Raw genomic sequence first — 26,008 nt, forward strand, 5'->3', positions numbered from 1 at the left:
TTTTCCATGCATATCCATTATAACTGTACTTTAGTAGCATTTTTCTAATGTTGCCTTATTAAATAAATAAATGCTTTCAGTGACATCATTATTTGTAAAATATGTAAACACATACCTTTATTTTGAGTGTCTCTTGATAAAACTAAAAACTGGTCAAGTTGTGAACAAGTAGTTCTGTTTTTCAGAGATCCCAGCATAGTTTTGAATACCGAAGCTTCAACATTGCCTTTTGCACAGAAATACATCCCAGTGTTATTTCTTAAATTTCTGATTTTAATCTTGTTAGCTTCTAACTTTTGTTCAGTATTCATATGTTCCATCTCTGCAATATTTATAGTGTCTGGCTCTGTGCAACTTAAATGGTCACGATCACTTACGAAGCACCAGGTGATGTTTTTTGTGTCATCATGAAGTTTACATTTTAAAGTGATATCTTCATGTTGTGATTCATTCACAAATAAGGTGAACCCTAGAAAGAAAGCACAATTAAAACTGAAGTTGTCTTACTGAAGTCCATTAAAACTTAGCAAGTAAACCAGATAGAGAAATGTAGTCATTCTAGTCACTGAATATCACCATATACAAACGCCACGTACACAGACAGACACACAAAGACACACATTGTAACATTCCGCTGTTGCAGCTGACTACTTCAAATACACATTTTTGTCGATGGGTTGGAGAGGTGTCACTACCCATTGATGTCACTGTGTGTCAAATTATGCTATAGTCAATAAATAAATAGTAACTAGCTGTTACTATAGCATACTTTTGAATATTTGCATTTGGTCACAGTTGTGTGATTGTGCCATTAAAATATATAAGTTGGGGGAGAGGTGAAGTCCCCAAATAAAGGAATGTGAGGATAAAGCCTCCCATATAAAACACTGTGTATGTGTTTCATTTGAATTCATGTGTGACTGTGTGAAAGTTGTTTGCTGGGTTGTATGTACTGATAGGTGTAGTGCAGTGTATTATGTTTGTGTGTCTCTCCGGCCAAGATTGTGCTAGACAGTCAAGAGGAGAAGGTTAACATCTGCACTACACCTCAAGCAACTTATAGCCCTTCAAAACCCACACCATCAACACCCACACATAGCAACACTAACCCACATATGCGGAGGCCCTTGACATTAACCTGTCCAAGCAACAAGGACCTCCAAAGCTGAAATGCAAACAAACACCAGTCACAACCAAAGTGACAAATAGCTCACAACACCAGTGTGCTGACAAATAGCTCACAACACCAGTGTGCCACCCAACAACAGCCCCTAAGGCAAGACAATGTACCTAACACTTTAGTCATAGGTGACTCTATAGTCAGGCACACTGATGCCCCACTCACCAGGCTGAACAAGGAGAAAATTACAATCAGCTGCCTGTCGGGTGCCAGGGTCCGCCACATAACGCATGCACTCAAGTCACTCCACAACAAGTATAAATACAACTCTGTCATTGTCCATGCTGGAGTGAATGACTTAAGATGTACCTCCCTGGACTATATGAAAAGAGACATGGAAGAGCTCTCGGATCATGTGGCCCAGGCAGGTATGACCCTAGCTCTGAGTAGCATCTTGCCTTCGCCCAGAATGATACCACAGTATAAGGACAAAATGATTGACTTCAACAATTGGCTAAGCTTCTGGTGTCATTCAAAGGTGATCCAGTATCTGTCTGCCTGGGAAGACATGATCGACAAACCACGATGCTTTGCCGGAGATGGTCTGCACCTGTCACCCCTGGGATTTAGGTTACTGGCTAAAGCTCTTGCCAGCCCTATAGTGCCTTTTTTAGGCAAGGTTCAAAGGATAAAACCAGCACCGTAACAGATACAAGCATGCAAAATATGAAAGTAATGCTACTCAATGCTAGAAGTCTAAACCTCAAAATGCACTCTCTCGAGGCACTCCTAAAAATGGAGAACATTGATATCTGTGCAGTAACTGAGACTTGGTTCAAGTCTCCAGAGAGCACCCCCACAATACCATGCTACAACTCTTAGCACACATTTCGGCTACAAAACCAAGACCGAAACACTAAAGGTGGAGGAGTGTCCATATTCACCAAGGATATTCACACCTCCAGGCTAGTTGCCCAACACAATGCATCTGAAATTCTCCAGGTGCAACTAACACTAGGTAAGACTGCAATCCAAATTGTAGCTTGCTACAGATCCCCCACCATGCCCCAAGATTCTCACTACACCTTTCTAAACATACTGGAAAATATTAAGATACAACCAAACACCCTAATACTGGGTGATTTCAACTACCCTGCCATTAACTGGGAAAACTACTCGGGTACCAACTCCTTTTCCCAACGGTTCTTGGAATTCATAAATTCCAACTCCCTGGATCAACTAATCCATTGTCCCACCAGGGGCTCCAATATCCTAGACCTGATCATTACCAACATGGGAGATAGATGCTCCACACCAGTGGTCACCCCCTCATTGGTCAGGTCTGACCATAAGCAAATCATCCTTGGCATCCACATCGCACCCCCACCCCCTAGTAAGGAAACCTCTTTAAAAAACTTCTCCAAAGCCAACTTCATGCTACTGAAGTCAGAAGTGACAAACTTCATGACACCCATGCAGACGGGATCTGAAAGTTCGACTGCAGAATCTTACACTAAGGCACTGTACGAGCACATCCACTCGTGCATGAATCGTGCCATCCCAAATAGAACCACGATGCTCGCCTCCAAAAAAAGGAAGCCAATCTGGTGGTCCCCTGCTATAAACAAACTATACAACAGAAGGAAGAAACTGTTGCAGAAAAGAGGAAAATACCAGGATGCAAAAAATTGCCTCACCAGCCTCAGTAAGAAGCTGAGATCCCTCATAAAATCCTCAAAAGCTAGTTACGAAAATAAAATTGCCAAAGATTCCAAAGACAACCACAAGGCATTCTATAGTTATGTCAAGAATCTAAATGGCAATGCTCAGATCTGCTCTGAGCTTCAACAGAATGGCATTAAATTTACTGATCCCAAGGATATTGCCAATATCCTGGAAGATCGATTTAATGCCAACTTCACCCACTTCTCACCCCCTAAAGGACCCATCTCAATACCAAAAGATTGCCAAATTCCGATAATCACGGCCACACAGGTAAAAACCGCACTCTCCAAAGCTAAGAACACAGCATCCATGGGACCAGATGACATCCCAGGCTGTGTACTACATGACTACAAAATGAACTGGTATCTCACCTAAGTGTCATGTTTAATCATAGCCTCACCTCAGGCTTCATGCCCATTGAGTGGCGCACAGCTACAGTTATCCCACTCCACAAGGAGGGGGTCCACCTTGGATCCCAGGAACTACCGTCCCATCAGTCTGACGAGCCTGATCTGCAAGGGCATGGAACGCACTATCATGGAACTTATAAACAAAGACATTGGCAACCTTCAAACACTGAACCTCACCCAGTTTGGGTTTGTGAAGGGCTGATCGTGTCTCCTGAACTGGATTGACTTCTTCAAATCAGTCTCCAGAGCTGTGGACGAGGGTAAGGTGGTCCACACAGCCTATCTGGACCTTGCCAAGGCCTTTGACACCATCCCCCACTCTGGAATCATAGATAAACTTACTAAACTGGACATAAATCCCTACATCACTCGATGGGTTACCAACTGGATTACTGACAGAACCCAGACTGTAAAAGTAGCCGACTCCAAATCCAGCTCCAGACAAGTGACAAGTGGAGTACCTCAGGGTTCAGTCCTGGGACCACTCTTGTTTGGCATCTACTTCTCTGAAGTACAGGCCAACACTAAGGGACTCTGGCTAACAAAGTTTGCAGATGACTGCAAACTGGGAGCCATTATTGAATCCCCAAATGATGTGGATATTCTACAAAAGGGCCTTACAGAAACAGATGCCTGGTGCCAGAGCCATGGGCTCAAGCTTAATGCCAAGAAATGTATAGTTATCCCCTTTGGAAAAAAACATGTACTCATGAATTACCACATAGGTGGCAGTACACTAAACATCAAAAGTATGATGAGAGACTTAGGGACACAGGTGGACAGAGGTCTCACTTTCCATAACCACATCGCCACAACAGTCAGGAAATCCTTCTATGTGGCACACCTCATCACTAAGGGCTGTTCATTGAGAAAAAAGGAGGTCATTGTCCCACTGTACTCATCCCTCATTAGACCCATTATAGAGTATAATGCCCCGTTTGATATGTACCTTACAAGATATCTGCAACAGCTGGAAAGGCCACAGAAATACCTCACTAAAAGAATCACAGGCCTAAAGCAGATGCCATATGCTGACTGTCTAAAAAAACTCCAGCTATACTCTGTGGCATATTGTCTACTCAGAGGTGATCTCTGTTTAACATACAAGGCCATGTCAAACCCTGAGCTGTTGGACATGCTCCAGAAATCCCAATCCCTCAGAACCACACACTCCGAGGATCTAAACCTTGTCATCACAATGAACAAAACATGCTGGAGGGATAGGTTCCTGACCCAGAGACTCCCCATACTCTGGAATAGACTGCCCATACATGTCAAGCAGAGCGCCTCCTTGGCCCTCTTCAAAAGGAACCTGGATGATTGGATGAGAGATAGGAAATTCACCCCGGGGTTCATATCAGTCGTCCTGCTAGACAGGGATCCAGAGAAGTAAATATTGTGGGAAGAAATATCCAGGGAATTGTTATGACTAGGCTTGTATAGGCCCTAGAGCCAATAGCCTAGTACCAACCTATGAACCTATGAACCTATGGTGTGTTAGCAGATGTTAGTGTGGATTTAGCCTTCACAGAAATATTCTTGTTATGTTTCCTTTTGTCTTGTGAACAGCTATGTTTTGGGATTGGGGATTTTAGGTGGTGTGTGTGTGTGTGTGTGTGTGTGTATGTGTGCACATATATATGTACATATACAGAGAGAGAGAGAGAGTGGCACACAGTATTGTAGTGGATAGCATTGTTGTCTCACAGCAAGAGGTTCCCCAGTTCGATTGTCAGCTGGGGTGCCTTATGTGTGAAGTCTGCACGTCCTCCCTGTGTTCCTGTGGGTTTACTCCAGGTACTCCAAAGACATGCAGTAGATGGAGTGGATGTGCAAATCTGTGGTATGAAAGAACAGCCATGGCAGGACTGGCCACCCAACCTTGGCTCTAAGTGATTGTCACTGTTGAAGTGACAACCCCAACCCCATGAGAAAAAAATGGGAAAAGGGATTGTGGATATGGTTGCATAGTGGAACAGCAGGTAATGTTGTCACCTCACAGATATAGGTTCTCTGGTTCAATTCTCAGCTGAGGTGCTTTATTGTGCAGAGTCTGCATGTCATCCTGTGTCCGTGTGGGTTTTCTCCTATTGCTATGGTTTCCTTCCACCTTCCAGAAACATGCAGTAGGTGGACTGGACATACTAAATTGACCATAGGTATAAGCATGCATGAAGGAGTATGGTACAAAAAATAACCATTGCAGGGCTAGCTACCTGCATGTGTGAACATTGGGTCTAGATGGTAGTCACTGTTGGTGTGACATCTCGACCCTATGTGCAAAAAACAGGCCATTGGAAAAATGAGTGTCCATATTTGGCAGAGCAACCTGCACCATACACTGAGGTGCCACAACAATGGAATTCTAACTGGATGCCAAACCCTCGACAACAACCACAATGAAGGTTCCCTGAACAGAAACAACAGCAGTTGTACCCCTTCCTTCCTGTGGATCAGGACAGGCCACATGTTATGTTACTAGTTAAAAATAAACCATATCCATTTTTGATTGATACCGGAGCAACTAAATCTATGCTAACTAGCAGAACAGCCATGAATATTCCACTTTCTAATAAAGTGACTAAAGGAGTAGGTGTTTCCGGTATACCTATCGAGTATTCTGAAACCGTTCCTGTCCCAATAACTTTGGGACTGTTGCAGGATAATCATGCCTTTTTAGTAGGATCATCAGCACCTTTAAATTTATTAGGATGAGACTTGTTGTGCAAAATGGGGGCCTCCATCTTTTGCACAGCTGACGGAGTCTATCTCCAAGTACCTTCAGACCAACAGGACACTACTTTAGCAGCCTTGGATGATACTATCACATTGCAATCAATGTGTATTCAGTCAGATTCTAACAGAAATGAAGATTTACACTCCCTACCCTCTTGCTTGTGGACAACTCATAATAATGATGTAGGATTTTTGACTTCAGCTATCCCTGTAAAAATAACTCTAAAACCTTGAGCAAAGTTACGGCGAGTACCACAGTACTCTCTGACGGCTGAGGCTATTTCTGGTATAGCCCCTGTTATTTCTGCACTAGCACAGCAAGGAATAATAGTACCCACCACAAGCCCATGTAATACTCCAATATTACCAGTAAAGAAACCTGGTAAACAAGCTTACAGATTTGTACAGGATCTACGGGAAGTTAACAAAGCAGTTATGCCTGTTTTTCCAATTGTGCCAAACCCTGCCACTATTTTAAGTTGTATCCCACCTACAGGTAAATGTTTTACAGTAATAGATATTTCATCAGCTTTTTTCTCTATACAATTACATTCTGATAGTCAATATTTGTTTGCTTTTACCTACAAAGGGCAACAGTACACTTGGACCCGATTGCCCCAGGGGTATGTAGAATCTCTGACTTTATTTTCAAGGGAAATGCATAGTGCAATTACAAGATTTACAGCTGCCGTCATGTTCAGTACTAGTCCAATATGTGGACGATATACTTATAGCCTCCCCAGATAGTAACGCCTGTAAGGAAGATTCTCTTTTAGTGTTAAAATTTCTAGCTGCACGTCGATTTAAAGTAAATAAATCAAAATTACAATATTGTCAAAATAAAGTACAGTATTTAGGACACATAATTGAAATGGGTTCTCGTCGGATACTCCCAAACCGTATCAGTTCTATTCAAACTGTACCTCATCCTGTAACCCAGAGGCAACTTAGAGGGTTCCTTGGTCTAGCAGGATACTGCAGACAGTGGGTGTCTAATTTTTCAGAAACTACTGCCCCTCTGTTGCAACTCTTGAAAAAGGACATTACAGACCCTCTACCCTGGACGTCACAGCATGATGAGGCTTTTCAGGCAATTAAAACAGCCCTGGTAAATCCTTCTGCCTTAGGGTTACCGGACTATTCTAAACCTTTCATTTTTTTTGTTGCGAACGAAATAAGACTGCTCTGGGTCTCTTAACCCAGCAACGCACTGGAGGATACCGACCAATTGCTTACTATAGCACTCAATTGGATCCAGTTGCTTCTGGTTATCCAGCTTGCTTAGGGGCTGTGGCTGCTGCTGCCGTCTTGGTAGACATGGCAGCTCCACTAACCCTGGGACATGACACTGTACTAGCAGTCCCGCATGCTGTTCAAGCCTTACTTTTGAAAACTAAAACACAATATCTTTCAAATGCATGCCTTACTAAGTACAAAATAAGTTTAATGGGAAATCCTGCTTTACAAATTAAACGCTGCCCACCACTAAACCCTGCCTCTTTAATACCAACCTCAGACGAGGGCGAACCACATGATTGTGTGTTAGTAGTTAACTCTGTTCTTTCTCCTAGGTTAAATTTATTTAATACTCCTTTGCAAAATCCTGATTTAGTTTTTTTCATTGATGGATCCTGTTTGAGAACAAACTCCGGCAAATTCCAAGCTGCTTGGTCAGTCTGCACACCGACTGAAGTATTGCAATCAGCACGATTACCTACTGGCGCCTCCACACAGGCCATGGAATTAGTGGCATTATCACATGCATGTAAACTAGCTAAAGACAAGTCTGTTACTATTTATACTGATTCCCTTTATGCCCATGGTGTTGTTCATGATTTAGGCATATTATGGAAAGAACGAGGGTTCTTAACATCTTCCGGAACACCCATTAAAAAACATTTTTATATCAATAATTTATTACAAGACTTATTGTTACCTTCTGAAATTGCTGTTGTTAAATGTGCAGTCCATCAATCCAATGACACTTTCAAGAGTAAAGGCAATAATTTTGCTGACTGGGCTGCTAAACAGGCTGCTTTCTCACAAACTGTTCAGGGTCACTTTTTGCAGCCATTACAATCTATGAAAACTTTTAATGAAACAGTACTAAAAGCTTTACAGAATGAGGTCTCAGAATCAGAAAGAAAAACATGGCTGGCTCAAAATTGTTTTAAATGACCTGATTTAATTTGGCAACATCCAGATGGCAAATTGGTTTTCCCCCATCCATGCTAAATTTCCTCATTAAAGCTTATCATTTGCCAGCCCATGTTGGGGTATAAGCTTTAATAAAACAAATCCAAAAGGATTGGTTTGCCCCAAAGCTTTCTGTTTCTGTACAGCACTTTGTGAGCAAATGCTCCATTTGTTTACAGTAAAATATTTCTAAAGGCACAATGGCTCCCGTACAACCCTTACCAAAACCATTGGGACCATTTTGTGCTTTGCAATGGGATTTTATAGAATTACCACTTTGTGCACGTTTTAAATATGTTTTAACTGTTGATGTTTTTTCTGGATGGTTAGAAGCATACCCTTGTGCGAAAAATGATGCTATCTTAGTTGCTAAGAAACTTTGTTATGACGTTATACCTCGATTTGGTGTTCCTTGTTATATATATTCAGACCGTGAAACACATTTTACAGCTCAATTAATTGACTCACTGTGTACTATGTTGGGCATCACTCTAAAATTCCACTGTCCATATAGACTGCAGGCATCTGGAATTATAGAATGCATGAATCAAACATTTAAAACTAGACTAGAAAAAATTACTACTGAAACAGGCCTCACTTGGGTACAGGCCTTACCACTAGCTTTGCTCTCTATGAGAGCACAAGTACATCCTACTAAAGGTCTTTCTCCTCATGAAATTCTAATGGGCAGACCTATGCGCATGCCCATGACTCCACCACCACCCTTTTCTGAGTACAATGCCTTTGATCATGAAGTTATTGTATACTGCACTTCTCTTGTTTCTTTCTTACAGTGTTATCACCGCCAAGTAGCAGCGGCACAACATAACCCTGATCCTTTGACGTCTTCTGAACTACAACCAGGTGATTGGGTCTACTTCAAGTCTTTCTCCAGAAAAACGGCACTGCAACCTCGTTAGAAGGGCCTTACCTGGTTCTATTGACAACCTCTTCAGCGGTACGATTACAAGGCTCACCAACCTGGATTCATATATCACACGTTAAGAAAGTCATCCCTTCCGAAGATCAAACACCTCTACCTTTCACAGCTCCAGAATCTCCACCTATCGCCTCCCGTACTCTAAGCCATACTGTTCCTGCACCTAACAATGTCTGACATTTCTTCAATCAGAACACTTCTTCATTCTAATACAATACCACCAAAACCACCATTTCCACTGAAGTTCTGTAAAACAATCTTGGTGGTTATTTTTGTTGTTCTTATATTTCTACTGTGACCATTCCTATTTTCCGCTACAGTAATACCTCATGCCAAAAAAACTGCATGGCATCCACCATTCAATACCTACCAAGCTATAAAATATACTTATGCATCATCGCTTAATGTTTCCAATTGCTGGATCTGCACTGCCATTCCTACGGTTCATGGGGGTTTGATGCTAAATATAGTTCCTTTAGGGATTAAAGAGACATGGACGAATCTGATCTATGACACATCAAGAGTTATTTCGAAACACAAAGTAGCATTACAGTTGTCTGTCCGTCAAAATGGAACTGTGTCTTTCCAGAAACTTAATAAAATCAGAGTAGGGTGGAGCCATTGCAACAAAACAGTGGTATATAACTGCACTGCATGGGGCTGTGTAACTGATTTCTCACCTATATCAAGAATTGTAAAAAATTCTATAGCTAACTTTTCCCAGAAAATAGAAACTGTCTACTGGAAAATATTTGAAGGGCGGCAGAATGCTGAGAATCGCTTTAAGCCTATCAATATCACCATCAAAGTAGAGAACTTTTATTTTGTGTGCGGAAGAAAAGCATATAAATGGCTACCAGGAAACTGGTCTGGCAGCTGTTTCCTGGGTTACCTAGTTCCAGCTATCTGACACGTATCTACATTACCTAAGGCAGAACGTTAATAGTCCCTGTGTCTTGAGACAAACCTCTCCAAGAACCGGCAATTCTGCAGCTTAGTCCGACAATATAAATGCCGATGGAAAAGATATTTCAAAAGATCAACAAGCTCTAAAAACAAACTGGAATTTTATTGAACAAATACAAAATTATATCCAAAGTAGTGTCCAAGGTTAAGCGCTTTCACTTGCTTGATAGCAAGCTTCATCAGAACAATGTAAAACAGACCTCTCAACATTTAAATAATTCCGAGTTTTGGGGTCCAAATAATGGGGTGGCATGATTTCCGAGTGGGAATGGTTATAGGGTTATGATGTTCAAACCACATCAGTACACCCCCCCAACCAACACACTTATCAAAGAACAGGGCACCCATGTTGAAAATACAGTATAATCTCACTATTATGTTTCCACAGTAGTTCACAAATCATTCTAAATAACCCAGCTAATCTTTAAAAACATTTCCTACAAATAATAAAAAAGTAATAGTCCCCTTTCCTCACCCCTTATCAAGCCTATCATTAAATATAATGCTCTTTTCAGCATATACCACTCCAATCATCTCACCTTGTGAGATCCCAATGATGCTTGACCAAGAAAACTATAATATGTAAGCTCTAAGCTACTTTCTTTGTGACCTATATTTAGCCTTTTATGCCATAAAAGACCTTGCGCTATTTGACCTCCTTTGCCTTCATGAGGTCAATGGCTCCTGTGATATCTGCACCAAGGAAATTGATTTCTATCAGCAAATAAATAGGATTTAACGGTGGAACAGATTTCTAACACAATACATTCCCATTTTTGGAACAAGATGTCCATACTTGTTAAAAAAAGAGGTAACCTAGCCACTTTCAAGGTTCATCTTGACAATTGGATGGGTTTTCTTCAATTCACCCTTGGGACAGCTTGTGTGGCCCTCCTTAAAAATGCAGTTGGCACAACTGAAGCATGGCAAACCCTAGAGTTGGGTATATTGATTTATTTGGCTGGAGTCCTACATAGTCTTCATGACTAATTATCTAGTATCTACCTATAGACCTATGAACCTATGTCATCCTTTGAAACCACTCATACAATATTTAAGATACATCAGCTCAGCATATATGCTAGGCATTTGAATTCCCATGGGATGACAATGGCTGGTAGGAAATGTCCAGTCTGGACTGCCTACTGTAAAACTCTCAAGGCTTCTCTGCAGAGTGTAGGAGTAGGTGCCATCCTGCTTGTTGATGTATCAAACTCGAAGCATGTTTCCAGCTGCATACTGAGATGCCCCTTTGGAAAGAAAGCTTTGAAAGGCAAGTTTGAGAAAGAAGTATTTCCCTGAAAGCCAAAAAAGAAAAGTGTAATGGACATTCTTGGGGGAACCACCTTCCATGGACTTTTTACCGCTCATAATTTCCCCTCAACTAAAGGCAAATGTATCGGTAGCAACTATGACTACTGAATTGATGACAGTGAATAGCTTTTTATTTCAAAGGTGGGAAAGGTCCAACACATTAGGGATAATTTTCATGCTGTAGATAACTTTTCTGCAGTGGAAATCAAATTTTTCTTCTGTGACCACTATGATCACAAGGTCCAGTCCAAAACCCTTAAGGAAAACTTGCATATAGAAACATGATAGTGGAAGCCACCCCAGGCTCATATATATTTATTCTTGGTCAGGCATGGTGTTGTCTGATATAGTTGCACCATCTCTAGAATACATTGAATTCACACTAGATGTAAAAATACATCTCCTCCTGTTTGGCATATACTTCTCAGAAGTACAGGCAAGCACAGAAGGGCTGTGGCTGACTAAGTTTGTGGACGACTGCAAACTGGGTGCTATAATAGAGTCTCTGGCTGACATGGAGATCCTCCAAAAGGGCCTAAATGAGACTGATGCATGGTGTCAAAGCCAAGGTCTCAAGCTAAATGCAAAAAAAATGTGTAGTAATCCCCTTTGGAAAAACAGAGTACCCGCAAACTACAACATAGGAGGTAATCCCCTGAAATCTGAAGAAGAAATAAGGGATCTAGGGACCCAAGTAGATAGTCAGCTTTCCTTTGATAACCATGTTGCCAAAGTGGATAGAAAATCCTTCTATGTGACCCATCTGATCATGAAAGTGTTCGCATCAAGATCTAAGGATGTAATGGTGCCCCTCTACTTTTCCCTCATCAGACCCATTATTGAGTACAATGCACCAATTGGAATGTACCTGGTTAGACATCTCCAGCAGCTGGAGAGACCACAGAGGTACCTAACCAAGAGGATTACTGGCCTCAAACAGTTGCCCTATGCAGCACGATTGAAAAAGCTAAGACTGTTCTCTGTTGCATACCACTTTCTCAGAGGCGATCTCTGTCTAACGTACAGAGCCATGTCCAACCCAATATTGTTGAACATGCCCCATCTTAGCAAAACCAAATCTACTCGAGCTACACGAGGGATATAAACCTCAACACAACAATGAATAGAACATGCTGGAGGGATAGATTCCCTTCGCAGACACTTCCCTTACTATGGAACAGGGTCCCTATCTACATAAGACGGAGCCCCTCACTATCACTCTTCAAGAGGAACCTTGATGAGTGGATGGGTAACAGAAAGTTCACACCGGGGATCACACCAACAGCACTACTAGATAGGGGCCAAGGGTACTAGCTGCTAGTACAAGGGTCTAGGGAAGTACTAAAGGGGCGGTGAATACCGCACAATGTGGCTGGGCTAATATATGCCTTCTGGCAGATAGCCCAGTACCAACCTATGAACCTATGAATATAACAAGTACTGGTGTCTAGTGAACAGCCTATGAAAGTCAGCAGTTTAGACTGCAAAAGCTGGGACAGGAGAATGCTCACCTAGACTCTGAAGGAGTGAAACAAATAGAACAGAGACTCTTAATGATGGACAAGACTGTGTCTAGGTGCTGTAGCCAGGAGACAGTTATCAACCTGAGGAAGCACTCTGGATCCTTAAAGTTACAACTAGCGACATGTTCTAGACAGATCAAAATTAATAATGACTGGCTCCTACTTGGAAATGCTAGAATTTTCCAAACTTTTAATTCTTCGTTTAGAGGTAAACATCTTGAAGATTTAAATAGCACATTCTCTTTTGGGCAGACATGGAAAGAGTGACAGAAAAATTACTCTGTAAAAGGGTTATTTTGTCATAAAGTGATTTAGGTCACTCTTCTAAGATTAGCATGAGGTCATTTGTCTTTTTGAAGCTATAAAGATATGGGATGATTTCTAAGTCGTTGTTGCTCTGTTGGGACCTACTGAATGGCTCTTTATTGGGGAGATTTCTGCCTCCACCCTTGCTTGATATTTTTATGGGGAGGATGTTTTGCAGTAGATGATGAAATATTAAGTAGTGAAGTAGGGAATGTTGTAGACTTTATTATCTTCTTTGCCCACTGATCCATGGTCAGCTTGCACCAGTCTGGGATGTGAAAGGAGAATCTCCCCTGACCTATTCCAAAGACAGTAGTCAGGAAAGGAATAAGGAATATAGTGGTCTATCATGAGGTTACCACACCCTCCTTGAAAATGTCACTGACCTTTCTGCATTCCAGAGAGAGAAGATTAGTAGACACTAACTGCTTCTTGCTGCTGGGGCTGTGATTATGCCAGAACCAAGGATAACACTGATTCCTCTGCATTCAGACCAATGAAGACAATGAAAGATGAATAGAAATCCCCACAGCTGTAATGGTCTGATTTTTATCTTTCATTCTTTTGAGATGTCATCTGCTTTTGACTGAACAGCAAGGGGCCCTTAAGCGGAGAGGATAGAAGAGTCTCTTTGATGTCCTTATGGAATGACATCAAGTCTGTGCTGGCTCCTGTGGCTCTTGCAGCTCCATTTGTAGCACTGTAGATCTTACAGACCAAGAGGCTACTGAGAATGATGGTGAAAGAAGCCTAGGTCCTGATGTATTATTTCAGGGAGCTGTCAAGGAACCAATTTGGTGCCCCATCTGTAAGCAGTGACCCATAGCCACAACCTGTCTTTCATCCATTACGTCTCTCTGGAGATACATCCTGTAGGGAATTACTTCAACACCCTTAAGAATAACATGAAGACTATGAGCATCCACTTCCTAAACCTGACCAGAATCATGGATTCTCTAACTGGGGGATGGGACAGCCAAAATATGAGGTTTACAGTTTCTTCGCAGAGCTGCAGCAAAAGTTTTAATCCAGACAGTCTTAGGGACTGTGCTGATAAAGAACATTCTTTGTGATGTTTAAAAGTATTTTTTTTTCTTTTTTAGTTTCTTGAATACCAAAGCCATAGTATCAGGGTTCTTCCGAACAATACTGGCTACATTTTGTCATATATTGTCTAGTGGATGAATCATACAGGAGGACTTTTACCTGTATCCCCCTTTGTTAAGAGGAGGTTGGTTCCATGGTCAAGTCATCTCTCTGCTGCATTATCTTTAACATTTTCATAAATTTTGTGTCATCTACAGGAGACAGAGATGAAGCACTTCCACCCCTCCTCCTCCTTCATATCTACAGCTGGAGAATCCAGTGCCATTTCCAAGTGCTGGAGACATTTCGGGGGAGAAAGTCTGTGAGTCAGAGTCATTGGTGCATTCTAGTGACAAGTTCATCCTTTCTTAAGAGATATTAGTCTCCATTATTAATGAAAGTAGATACAGTGTAATGGAGCTTGGTTTATTGTAGTGGTCTCTCTACATTGGCTTTACAACAATTCATTCATTTATAGTATAGGGCAGGATATTACCCCATTCATTGATGTAGACTACAAGGTGCCAAGTAACTATGGAAACTCTAGCCTCCATAATGTAGCGATGAGAAAGAGAGACAGAGCCTTGGACAGCTTGAAAGCTAAGCTACAGGACAATCAAAAGCAAGGTCATACTGATTTAAAGGCAGCATCAGCAAAAAAATTTTAAAATCAATATACACTAGAAAGAATCGAACTTCTACTGTCAAGCCATCTCATACTATTCTGAAAATCAGTTAAGGAGCTATTAGGTGATTCAAACACCAACAGCCATAACTACATATCATCTAACCACCTCATTCATTAACGCACTAAAGATTATATATTCTCCAATGAACTTCAGACAAGTTGTACACTTTTTCAAGCAGTTAAATGCTTCTCTCAGAATGCATCACATGGATGACAGTAACATTTTCTTTAATTAATCTCTTCACATACCATAAGAAAACTTTTTGAAGCCCTCCATTCAGATATAGGTCCTGTGTTTATCTCCTTATATTCTGCCTTCTTAAAAATATCAGCACCATAAGTTCATAGGTTCATAGGTAGGTACTAGGCTATTGGCCCTAGGGCCTATACAAGCCTAGCCAAAAAGGTACCCTGGCTTTCACCACCCAAGAAAATTATTTTCCTGTGCCCCTGTCAAGCAGAACCACAGAAGTGATCCCTGGGGTGAGTTTCCTATTACTCATCCAATCATCAAGATTTTTCTTGAAGAGTGCTAATGAGGAGCTCTGTTTGACATAGATAGGTAGTCTGTTCCAGAGTATGGGATGTCTCTGGGACAGGAATCTATCCTTCCAGCATGTTCTGTTTATTGTGGTGACAAGGTTTAGGTCCCTAGAGTGTGTAGCTCAGAGGGACTGGGATTTCTTTAAGTGGAGCATGTCCAACAGGTCTGGGTTTGGCATAGCTTTGTATGTTAGGCAGAGATCGCCTCTGATTAGACGATATGCAACGGAGTAAAGCTGGAGTTTTTTGAGTCGGTCTGTGTAAGGCATCTGTTTGAGGCCAATAATCCTCTTTGTGAGGTATTTTTGCGGCCTTTCCAGTTATTGTAGATGACTTGTGAGGTACATACCAAAAGGGGTGTTGTACTCTATAATGGGTCTAATCAGTGATGAGTAGAGGGGAACAATGACCTCTTTTTTTCTGGATGAGAAACCTTTTGTGATGAGGTGTGCCACGTAGAAGGATTTCCTGACCACTGTGGTGATGTGATTATCAAAGGAGAGACTACTGTCCACCTGTGTCCCAAGGTCTCTTATCATACTTTTGGTGTTAAGTAGACTACCACCTATGTGGTAGTTCATGGGTGCAGAGTTTTTACCCAAGGGGATGACAATGCACTTTTTGGCATTGAGCTTGAGACTATGGCTTTGACACCAGGCATCTGTCTCAGTGAGGCCCTTTTGTGGGATGTCCACATCATTAGGAGTTTTGATTATTGCTCCTAGTTTGCAGTCATCTGCAAATTTAGTTAGCCAAAGATCTTCTGTGGTAGCCTGTACTTCAGAGAAGTAGATACCAAACAGGAGAGGACCCAGGACTGAACCCTGTGGTACTCCACTTGTCACTGGTCTGAAGTCTGATTTGGAGTCTGCTACTTTCACAGTGTGGGTTCTGTCAGTAAGCCAGTTGGCAACCCATCTTGTGACATAGGGATTTATTCCTAGTTTAGTGAGTTTATCTATAATTCCAGAGTGGGGGATGGTGGCGAATGCATTGGCGAGATCTAGATAGGCTGTGTGAACCACCTTACCCTCATTTATGGTTTTGGTGACTGCTTCAAAGAAGTCTATCAGGTTTAGCAGACATGATCTGGCTTTTACAAACCCGAACTGTGTGGGGTCCAGAGTCTGGAGATCTCCAATGTCTTTGTTTATGAGTTCCATGATGATACGTTCCATGGCCTTGCAGACCAGGCTCGTCAGGCTAATGGGGTGGTAGTTCTCGGGGTCTGTTGTGACCCCCCCCCTTTGTGGAGTGGGATAACCGTCACAGTGCACCATTCAGTGGGCACAAAGCCTGAGGTGAGGCTATGATTGAACATGGCACTTAGGTGGGGTGCCAGTTCATTCTGTAGTTCATGTAGGAGGCAGCCCGGGATGTTGTCAGATCACATGGATGCTGTGTTCTTATCTTTGGAGAGTGAGGTTTTTGCCTGTGCAACTGTTATTACAGGAACTTTGCGCTCTTCCAGAATAAAGATGGGTCCTTTAGGGGGTGAGAGGAGGGGGCAAAGTTAATATTGAACCTATCTGCCAGGATGTTGTCAATATCAGTTGGTTCTGTATATTTAGTGTCATTGTGCTGTAACTCAGAGCAGATCTGAGTGTTGCCATTGAGATTCTTGACATAGCTATAGAATGCTTTGTGGTTGTCTTTAGAATCAGTGGCGATTTTGTTTTCATAACTAGCTTTAGAGGATTTTATGAGGGATCTCAGCTTCTTACTGAGGCTGACCAGGGAGTTCCTCCAATCGTGGGATTTTACTCTTTTTTTGCAACAGTTTCTTTCTTCTGTTGTAGAGTTTGTTTATGGCAGAAGACCACCAGATTGGCTTCCTGTTTTTGGAGGATAGCATCTTGGTTCTGTTAGGGATAGCACGATCCATGCACTCGTGTAAGTGCTTATAAAGTGCATTTGTATAGGATTCAGCAGTTGTACCTCTATTGTTCATCTGCATGCATGTTGTGAAGTTTGCCACTTCTGTCTTAAGAAGCATGAAGATGGCTTTGGAGACATTTTTTACGGTTGTTTTCCTAATGGGGGGTGGGAGCGGGATGTGGATGTCTAGGGTGATTAGCTTGTGGTCGATCTGACCAACAAGGAGCTGACCTCTGGTGTGGAACACCGGTCGCCCATGTTGGTGATGACCAGGTCTAGGATATTGCTGCCCCTGGTGGGGGTGTGGATAAGTTGATCCAAGTCATTGGAATTGATTATTTCCAGAAAAACGTTGAGCAAAAGAGTTGGTACACGAGTAGTTTTCCCAGTTAATAGTGGGGTAGTTGAAATCACCCATTATTAGGGTTTTGGGTTGTACCTTAATATTTCCAAGTGTATCAAGAAAAGAGGACTGGGAATCCTGGGCATGGTGGGGGGTCTGTAGCAAGCTACAATCTGGATTGCGGTTTTGCCCAGAGTTAGTTGAACTTGGATAATCTCGGATGCATTTTGCTGAGCAACTAGCTTGGAGATGTGGATATCCTTAATGAATATGGATACACTTCCACCTTTAGTATTTTGGTCCGGGTTTGGTGGCCAAAAGGTGTGGTATGAATTATAGCCTGGGGTGCTCTCTGGAGCTTTAAACCAGGTCTCTGTCACTGCACAGATGTTGATGTTCTCCATTTTAAGGAGTGCCTCGAGTGAGTGCATTTTGAGGTTTAGACTTCTAGCATTGAGTAGCATTACCCTCAGATTTTGCTTGCTTGTACCTGTTACGGTGGTGAATTTGTCACTTGAATCTTGACTAAAAAAGGCACTATAGGGGTGGCAAGAGCCTTTGCCAGTATCCAGAATCCCAAGGACGACAGGTGCAGGCCATCTCTGGCAAAGCAGCGTGGTCTGTTGATCATGACATCCCAGGCAGACAGATACTGGATTCCCTTAGAATGACACCAGAAGCTTAACCAATTGTTAAAGTCAATCATTTTGTCCTTGTACTGTGGTATCATTCTGGGTGATGGCAGGATGCTACTCAGGGCTAGGGTCATACCTGCCTGGGCTACAAGATCGGAGAGCTCCTCCATGTCTCTTTTCATGTCATCCAGGGAGGTATGTCTCAGGTCATTCACACCAACATGGACAATGACAGAGTCATATTTGTACTTGTGGAGTGCCCTGAGTGCGTGCATTATGTTGCAGATGCTGGCACCCGACAGGCAGCTGACAGTAACTTTCTCCTTGTTTAGCCTAGTGAGTGGAACATCAGTGTGCCTGACTATAGAGTCACCTATGACTAGAGTGTTGGGTACGTTATGCCTTATGGGATGTAGTTGAGTGGCCCACTAAGTATGTGGGCTATGTGCCATTTGGGTTGTGTTGGGGGGGTGGAGGTTGCTTGCATTTCTGCTTTGGAGGTCTCAGTTGTTTGGGCAGATTTTTACTGAGAGCCTCCGCGAATGTAGGTGTGTGTTTTGTGCTTCTGTGTGTGTTTTGGTGGTGCAGGTTTTGAGGCACTATGTGATGAATTTGGTGCAGTGCAAGTGTTTACCCTCTCCTCTTGACTGTCTAGTCCAGTCTTCGGTGAAGAGAGCTTTGCTTCCAGTTCGTCTATATAAGTGAATCTCTCACAGGTTGTAGTGTTGGGTGGTAGGAGGAGAGGGTTGTCTGTGTACATGAGGCAATTGCTGCATTGTCCCAAGATGCCGAGATTCATCAGGTAGACAGGAGAAAACACCTGGAGCTGACCTTTAGACATGCCTGGATAGGTGCTTATTTATTAAGTACTAACAACTGTTTTCCTCTAGACAAGTGAGGAAAGGTGAGTGCTGTAATAATTTGTAGCTTATTTAGTGCTTACAATGCGTTCTGAACAAGTGCTGAGCTCAAAGAAACAGATTTGAGTGCTAAAACCAGTCACATGTTTGGCAGCAGTTTGGTGCCACCCATCTATACCCAGTTGTAATTACAATCACTGTATGATAGTTTGTCAGCTAACATAAGTAACAATGAGTAACTGTGTTGCAGTCTAAAAAGACTTGAGTTTCTTTAGAAGAGAAGAACAGTTTGGCATTTTTCAAGCTGTTCAGCACCCCCTGCAAGCTGGTACCTCGGGTAGCCTCTCCATCTGTCCCACTACTCCTACAGCTCTGGCAGCAATGATCAGTAATCCCTTTTATATGTATATGCAATCTCTCTTTTATCAATTAGAATAATACCCCTGTCCTTTAAAGGAAAACTCTACCCTAAACATAAGAAAAACATATTTTTTTTAAATTTTGGTATTTTGTGCTACACTAATGCATTAGAATCAGAGTTTGTGTGTGTGTGTGTGTGTGTGTGTGTGTGTGTGTGTGTGTGTATCCACACATGCACACACACACACACACACACACACACACACACACACACACACACACACACACACACACACACACACACACACATTTTTTTAACACTAAAATTACTTTCGTGAGGCTGACCATACTGGGGTGATTTTCTTCTACATAAATTTTTGTTTTTTACCCACAAGGTATTTTCCCTGTTATGCAATTTTATTCTATATGCATAAAGAAGTGTTTTTCTTAATGGTAGATACAGTGACAGTGCAATGAGTCATCGACTTCATAACCTCTAGAAGTTGCGTTGTTATTTTTTTTCTTTTCTTCTCTGAATGACTGATTTGTGCTAACTGGAGGTGCCTTTATAAATTCAACCCCTCATCAAAGCTGGCTAGATAAAATAGCTTTGTTTTGTAAACAAGTCAAACCTGTAGTCTTTAAACAATTTTTAGACCTTCGCCATACTCTTCCTGAAATGTCTAGCTTGTCATTTCATTGTAACCTCTCTACTACTCATTTGTTGCAGAAAGATGTCATATCATAAACATCATTTTTTAAAGGAGATTTTTTTTATTTTTTATTTTATTTTGTTTGTATTTGTTTACCAAGATAGAGCACTGATCTCCATAGATCTTTTTTATACTCTGCCCCTGAGTGCTGTCCAGTTAAGTGACTTCGTCAGAGTGACATAATTACACACTGGAGGCTGAGGAAATCAAATCCCGGACCACAGGAATCAGCTCTGACAGCTCCTTAATTCTATGTGCTAACTGACAAACAAAGATTATACTAAACAACAAACCAAAAATCCTGACATAACTCTCAGTACACAACTCTTATTAGAGCAAAAAGTTATTGCCACCTTAAAATACATATGACATCAGCTCAGAATCTGATTAGAAAACGACCCACAAGAAATCCCATCTGTAAAAATCTGTGGAAATTACCCAAAGCTCTGTTCTTCACACAGTTGTCAAATAACATTTACTTCATATAACTAAAAAGAAAGGGAGACAGTAATTCAAACTTAAAAAATAAATACATAAATAATTAAAGAAAGAAAAGGAAAATTGATAAATGTAATATGTAGGGCGGGGGTCTAAGCAGTAGCACAGCTAGAATGGGGTAAGATGGCAAATGCCCTGGGCCCAGAGTGTTGGAAGGGCACAATCAGCTGATCCCAAGCTCTCTTTAATGCAATATTGGCTTTTAAAAGACAGTATTGCATTTGCAGTCAAACCTGAGTGCTCTAGCATTTTGTGTGTGGTCTAAACTTTAGCAAATGTTCGCTGCATCTTAAAAGACAAAAGTTTTTTTTTTTTCTTTAGTTAAATATGTTGAAGGAGGGTTTGGGGTAGGGCACAGAAGTGGGACCTGAATGGGTGGGGAAGGCAATAGAAGGAATGTTCTTTTTTGTTTTTGTTTTTTGATCTTCAGTGGAAGAGATGGGGAGATCCATAGATCTAAATGTAATAAGCCGATTTCTTTTTTTGGTGTTCATTTGAAGAGCTAAATGGGTGGGGCGCTGGTTGGACCACTTATGCTTCTGGACCTAAGCCACATGATATACACTTCATATATCATATGCCACTCACCTAAACATATTTCATGTTATATATGGCCTAAAAACATGTGTCTAGTCCACTGTATATCTATTACAAAGATACTACCTCCACAGGAAAAAAGCTGCCTCTCACTTAATGAAATAACATAAACCTAATAAAAACAAAATGACTGCAACCAGCCAATCTGAAGACATTATTAATAGCAAATCATAACAGAAACAGAAAAAAAAAATAAAAAATGCATAACTCAACATAATACTACACTCCTAACTAGCCAGTTAGTAACCTTAACTGCATTACAGAAAAACTACAATACTTAAATAGATTACATATATCCATCCATCCATCCTCAACCCCTTTTTCCCATTTTGCATATGGGGTTGGGTTGTCACTTCAATAGTGACAATCATCTCGAGCCAAGGTTTACAAGAAATATATATATGTGCCATCCACCTCACAGATACAATAACAAAATCACCCACAAGACTGCACATTTATAAGAACCTGTTCAACTATGTCAAATCCTATCTCAAATTGTTTCAACAAAGGACTTACACAATTACTGTATCCTTCTAAAAAGAATGGGAAACAGCATCTGTAGTTTTAGTCTTCAAATTAAATGTCAGTGCTAGTTTAAGAAAGAGGGTTAATTTCAGATATCTGAAGTAGCTGAATATTAGGACTGATGTATTGAAGTATGTTTTCCTGTTAGTCCCTAAAGAGTGGCACAAACCACCCCTGGTAAAAAGTAGATTTTTAGAAAACGGCTTCACGTTAGTTAACATGTGTGCTTAACTAACCTCAGTTAATAGCCAGAATTATAGCAGAACCAGTACTTTTGGCCTGAGAGCACTCATTTTTTATACTTGTAGTTAACAAATATATTACATAGTGTTTTATTTGAGGTTACTCTAGCCATTGGCAATATGTTAGAATATTGAACATCAAGGGACAAAGATGAATATAATTAATTTTAGTAAAAAAGTGCACTGGTTACATAGTTCCTAATGAAGCAGCATTCCTCAGTCAGGGACTGAATTCCAAAATTATTTGCGCAACATAGTTTTGGGCCTTTGTTCCAGTACGCAATGGAGAGAAATGTGGAAAAAATAGTTTTCCTGACAAAAGCTTAAAACTGAGTCATTAGATCTAAAAAGGCAAATAAGTTTACAATATCTGACTGTATTTGTAAAAATATCAAATGATTTTCAAACTGAAAAAGCAGCATGACACTGTTATCAAGTTTTCAAGGTAAGAAAAAAACAAAGAGAAGCAAGGGGGGCACTGCCCTGTAATAACAGATAGACAGAATTAGCAGCCTTGGACAGGGTCGTGGCTTAAACATTGCTGACACCCAAGCATCAGTCCTATCAATTTGTCTGGATAAACCTCTTCAGTATCAGATCATTAAATAAGCTGGCAGAAAACATGCAACACATACTTACCAAAATAATAACAGTTTGAAGAGGCCAGTTTATGAACAAAGGCTTAGAAAGCTGAGCATGTATACACATTAGAAGAGTAAAGCTAAGTGAATATAGTCTGAACAAGCATCGTTGTTTTGAGATAAACTGGGGCAGAAGGTGCAGCTGAAGGTCAGAATGGGGAGAAGCAGACGTGGGCAACAGCTGCAAGGAAGTTGTTTCAAGTTACATTTGTGGAAAATACTACTTCTCATATAGAGTAGAATTTGGGGGGTTGTGTGGTGACCTGTAGCAACACATATATAAACTAGAAGTAGAAGTTCAGAGATAAAGTGTATACAGAACATTTGCTTGAGGTTTAGGGAGAAGATAAAAACAGCATTTTTATGCGTCTTAGAACCAAGGCAGCTTGTTAGCCAGAGCACAGCGGCAAAGCTTTGAGCAGATTCATCCTGCTGCAATATGAATTAACTGTTTATGAACACTGAGCATCTAGAAAATATAGTATCATTGGTTGCTGTCAGCAGTATCTTTTGTAAAAAAAATAAAGACACAATGCTGAGAACTCATAAAGCACTAATCCATGTAGGCAAATTTTTAAGACATAATTATGCCTCTCTAAGTAACTCCAGCACTAGCATTTCTGAGAAGGGTATTGCACCAGCACTTTAAATTATAAACATGGAGTCAAAGGGAACAAGGATGTACTGATATTTCTGGATCATCTGTCATAAATTACAACACAGGCAAATTATGCAAACGTATTCAGTTAGGTCAAGTAATAATTGCACAAGCTTTCTAAGGGGAAATATGACTGCACAGTGATTTGGTTTATGCATGGACATTTAAATGAGTAATTGCATAAAGTAAAGCAATCTGCATCATAACTGTAAGAGCTCCATTCCCCTTTTAATATAGGCACATATATCAGCAACAGTAGTACTTTTCTGCCGAAAAGAGTGCATGTCTTCTTAACAAAGACAGTACATTATGTTTTTATTATTATTATTATTATTATTATTATTATTTCTGCTTACTTTAGCCATTACTTATATGCAGGGCTCAGTTGTGAAATGGTAGAAGAACCTAATTTATAAATTAGCTATATTTTCATAAAGCATGCAGGACAGAGCAAAGCAATATGCACTATTTATACCACTGATAACCGTTTTCTCTTAGCCACATAACGATACAGTAGGTTGGGGTCACAATAGGCACTAGGCAAGAGAAATAGAATTAGTTTAAACAGGGAAGCACTCTGGCTACAGTATTGCTTACGAAGTAATATTCTTTAGACACTCAAGGGCTGAATGCCAGAACAATATGTGCAAGGTTTAGGACACCTTGTCAAGTCTGCATAGTTATACACTTGTTAGTGATTTCAGAAGAATGTTTTTCAAGTATAAATGCCACTGAGGCATTGCACATACAAATCATGACTATTTGCAGACTATTCATCTTTCCCCAAGTAAAATATTCTTGGCTAATTTAAAATATATAAAATTAGTAGACAACTCTACCGTGTCCTCCTTTTTAAATGGAGTAACACACTTTAGAATAATTGAAAATTGTATACACTCCTGCCTGTTGTATCCCTCCTTATATACACATACATACAAATAGTTATATATATATATATATATATATATATATATATATATATATATATATATATGGGTCTACTGCTTTTGGTCAAATTACATGTGGTCAAAAATGGTTTCAGGCAGCCCACTTCACTGAAAGCTCATTTGATTGAAAGCTCATTTGGTTGAATTCCATTTGGCCGAAAATGGTATATAGCCCCCGCCCCACTGCAGTGCAACCCTGGAGTGAGAATATAAAGTAACGGGGTTGGTAAAGCTCATATAGAGCACCAGAATGAAAACCAGGAGAAGGGAGCTGGTATAGACAAAATGAGTCAGAATTTGATTGTAGTAGTTTTTGAAAGAGGTCCTGTCTGCTGTCAGCAGCATGCCCCAGTGAAAGAGTAACAGAAATATAAAACTATAAGGGATGTCAGTATATAAGAACAAAGTCAACACTGGGTTACAATAAGCACTGGCACAAAAACTGAGAGAAAAATAGAAGAATAAAGACACTTCACTAAGGACCCACCAAACAAAGTGAGTGCAGACAGTGAGATAAATTGGATAATACAGATTTCTTCAGCTATTTGTACTATTATTGTAAAGCAGAAAATGAATTTGAGGTTAGAATCTAGGCAGCAATAATTTGTGAAACAGGGAAAAAGTAAAACCGACAGCAAATTTTGTTCTGATATTTAAGTGGCAAGATGGGGAACTGACAGAAAATTAGAGTTAAAAAAACATTCTAGAGGACTGTGCTAGCAGCCAAGAAAGTAAACACAAAGTGATTTTTGGTTAATGCTAACCACTGCAAGGGAAAGCATAGAAGCCATAGCTCTCAACCAATCAGGGACAAATCTCAACAGAATCAGGGACAAATCCAAAAAAAAAAATCAGGGACACTTTTAAAATATTAGTTCTATTAACTTGATGCATTAACAGAATTAAAGAATGTGAATTAATATACATTTACTGAAGTAAAATAAGTAATCGGCTCTTAATTATTGTCATTATTTATTAAGTATAATTCACCACCTTTTGTCCAAAGGCGCCAGGGATTCAGAGGGACAGAGCTAAAATTTGAGTCAAAATCAGGGACGTCCTTGAAAATCAGGGACAGTTGAGAGGTATTAGAAGCTGCTGTGTCAGTGTTTTATTTAGGGGAGGTACCTACTTATTCCACTTCAGAGGAAGATGCTAAAGAAATGAGTCCTGAGTTAATGACTCACAAGTAATCCACTTTAAGTAGGACAGGATGTGGCATAACTAATGATGTTTATCATTAGATCACTGTTGCAGTAGCCTAAACTGTATATGAGTTACATTCTGCAAAGGATATAACAGCCATCTAGGATTCAAAGCCTGGGGGCATCTTCCACATGTCCTAACTACTGATGGGCTTGAGGAGAGCCACATAAAACTCAATAGTTAGGGTGGCAACTGTTCAGAACTTTCTTGCAGTTGAAGTGCACTCCTCTTGCAGGCTTCAAGTGGTTGACGGTCGACTAACACTTTTTCAAGGCTGGGCAGGGTAAGTGCCCTTCTGGGAAAAGCCTCCACCAAAAACTTTTATTTTAAGAATAACAATGCCACTCCTTAA

At 40.7% G+C, this 26,008-nt stretch overlaps 1 protein-coding gene across 1 annotated transcript in view; it reads right to left on the reverse strand.

Annotated features, from left to right (window-relative positions):
* The window catches only part of LOC122806918, a 269,512-nt gene that overhangs the window by 227,622 nt on the left and 15,882 nt on the right, over positions 1 to 26,008 (reverse strand). Inside the window, exon 2 of the mRNA XM_044077736.1 lies at positions 116 to 469. Coding sequence (XP_043933671.1) covers positions 116 to 469 — 354 coding nt within the window. The remainder of the gene's footprint in view (positions 1 to 115; positions 470 to 26,008) is intronic.

The sequence above is a fragment of the Protopterus annectens genome, chromosome 7.part0 (genome assembly GCF_019279795.1).
Source record: "Protopterus annectens isolate FY-2018-M chromosome 7.part0, PAN1.0, whole genome shotgun sequence".
NCBI lineage: Eukaryota > Metazoa > Chordata > Ceratodontiformes > Protopteridae > Protopterus > Protopterus annectens.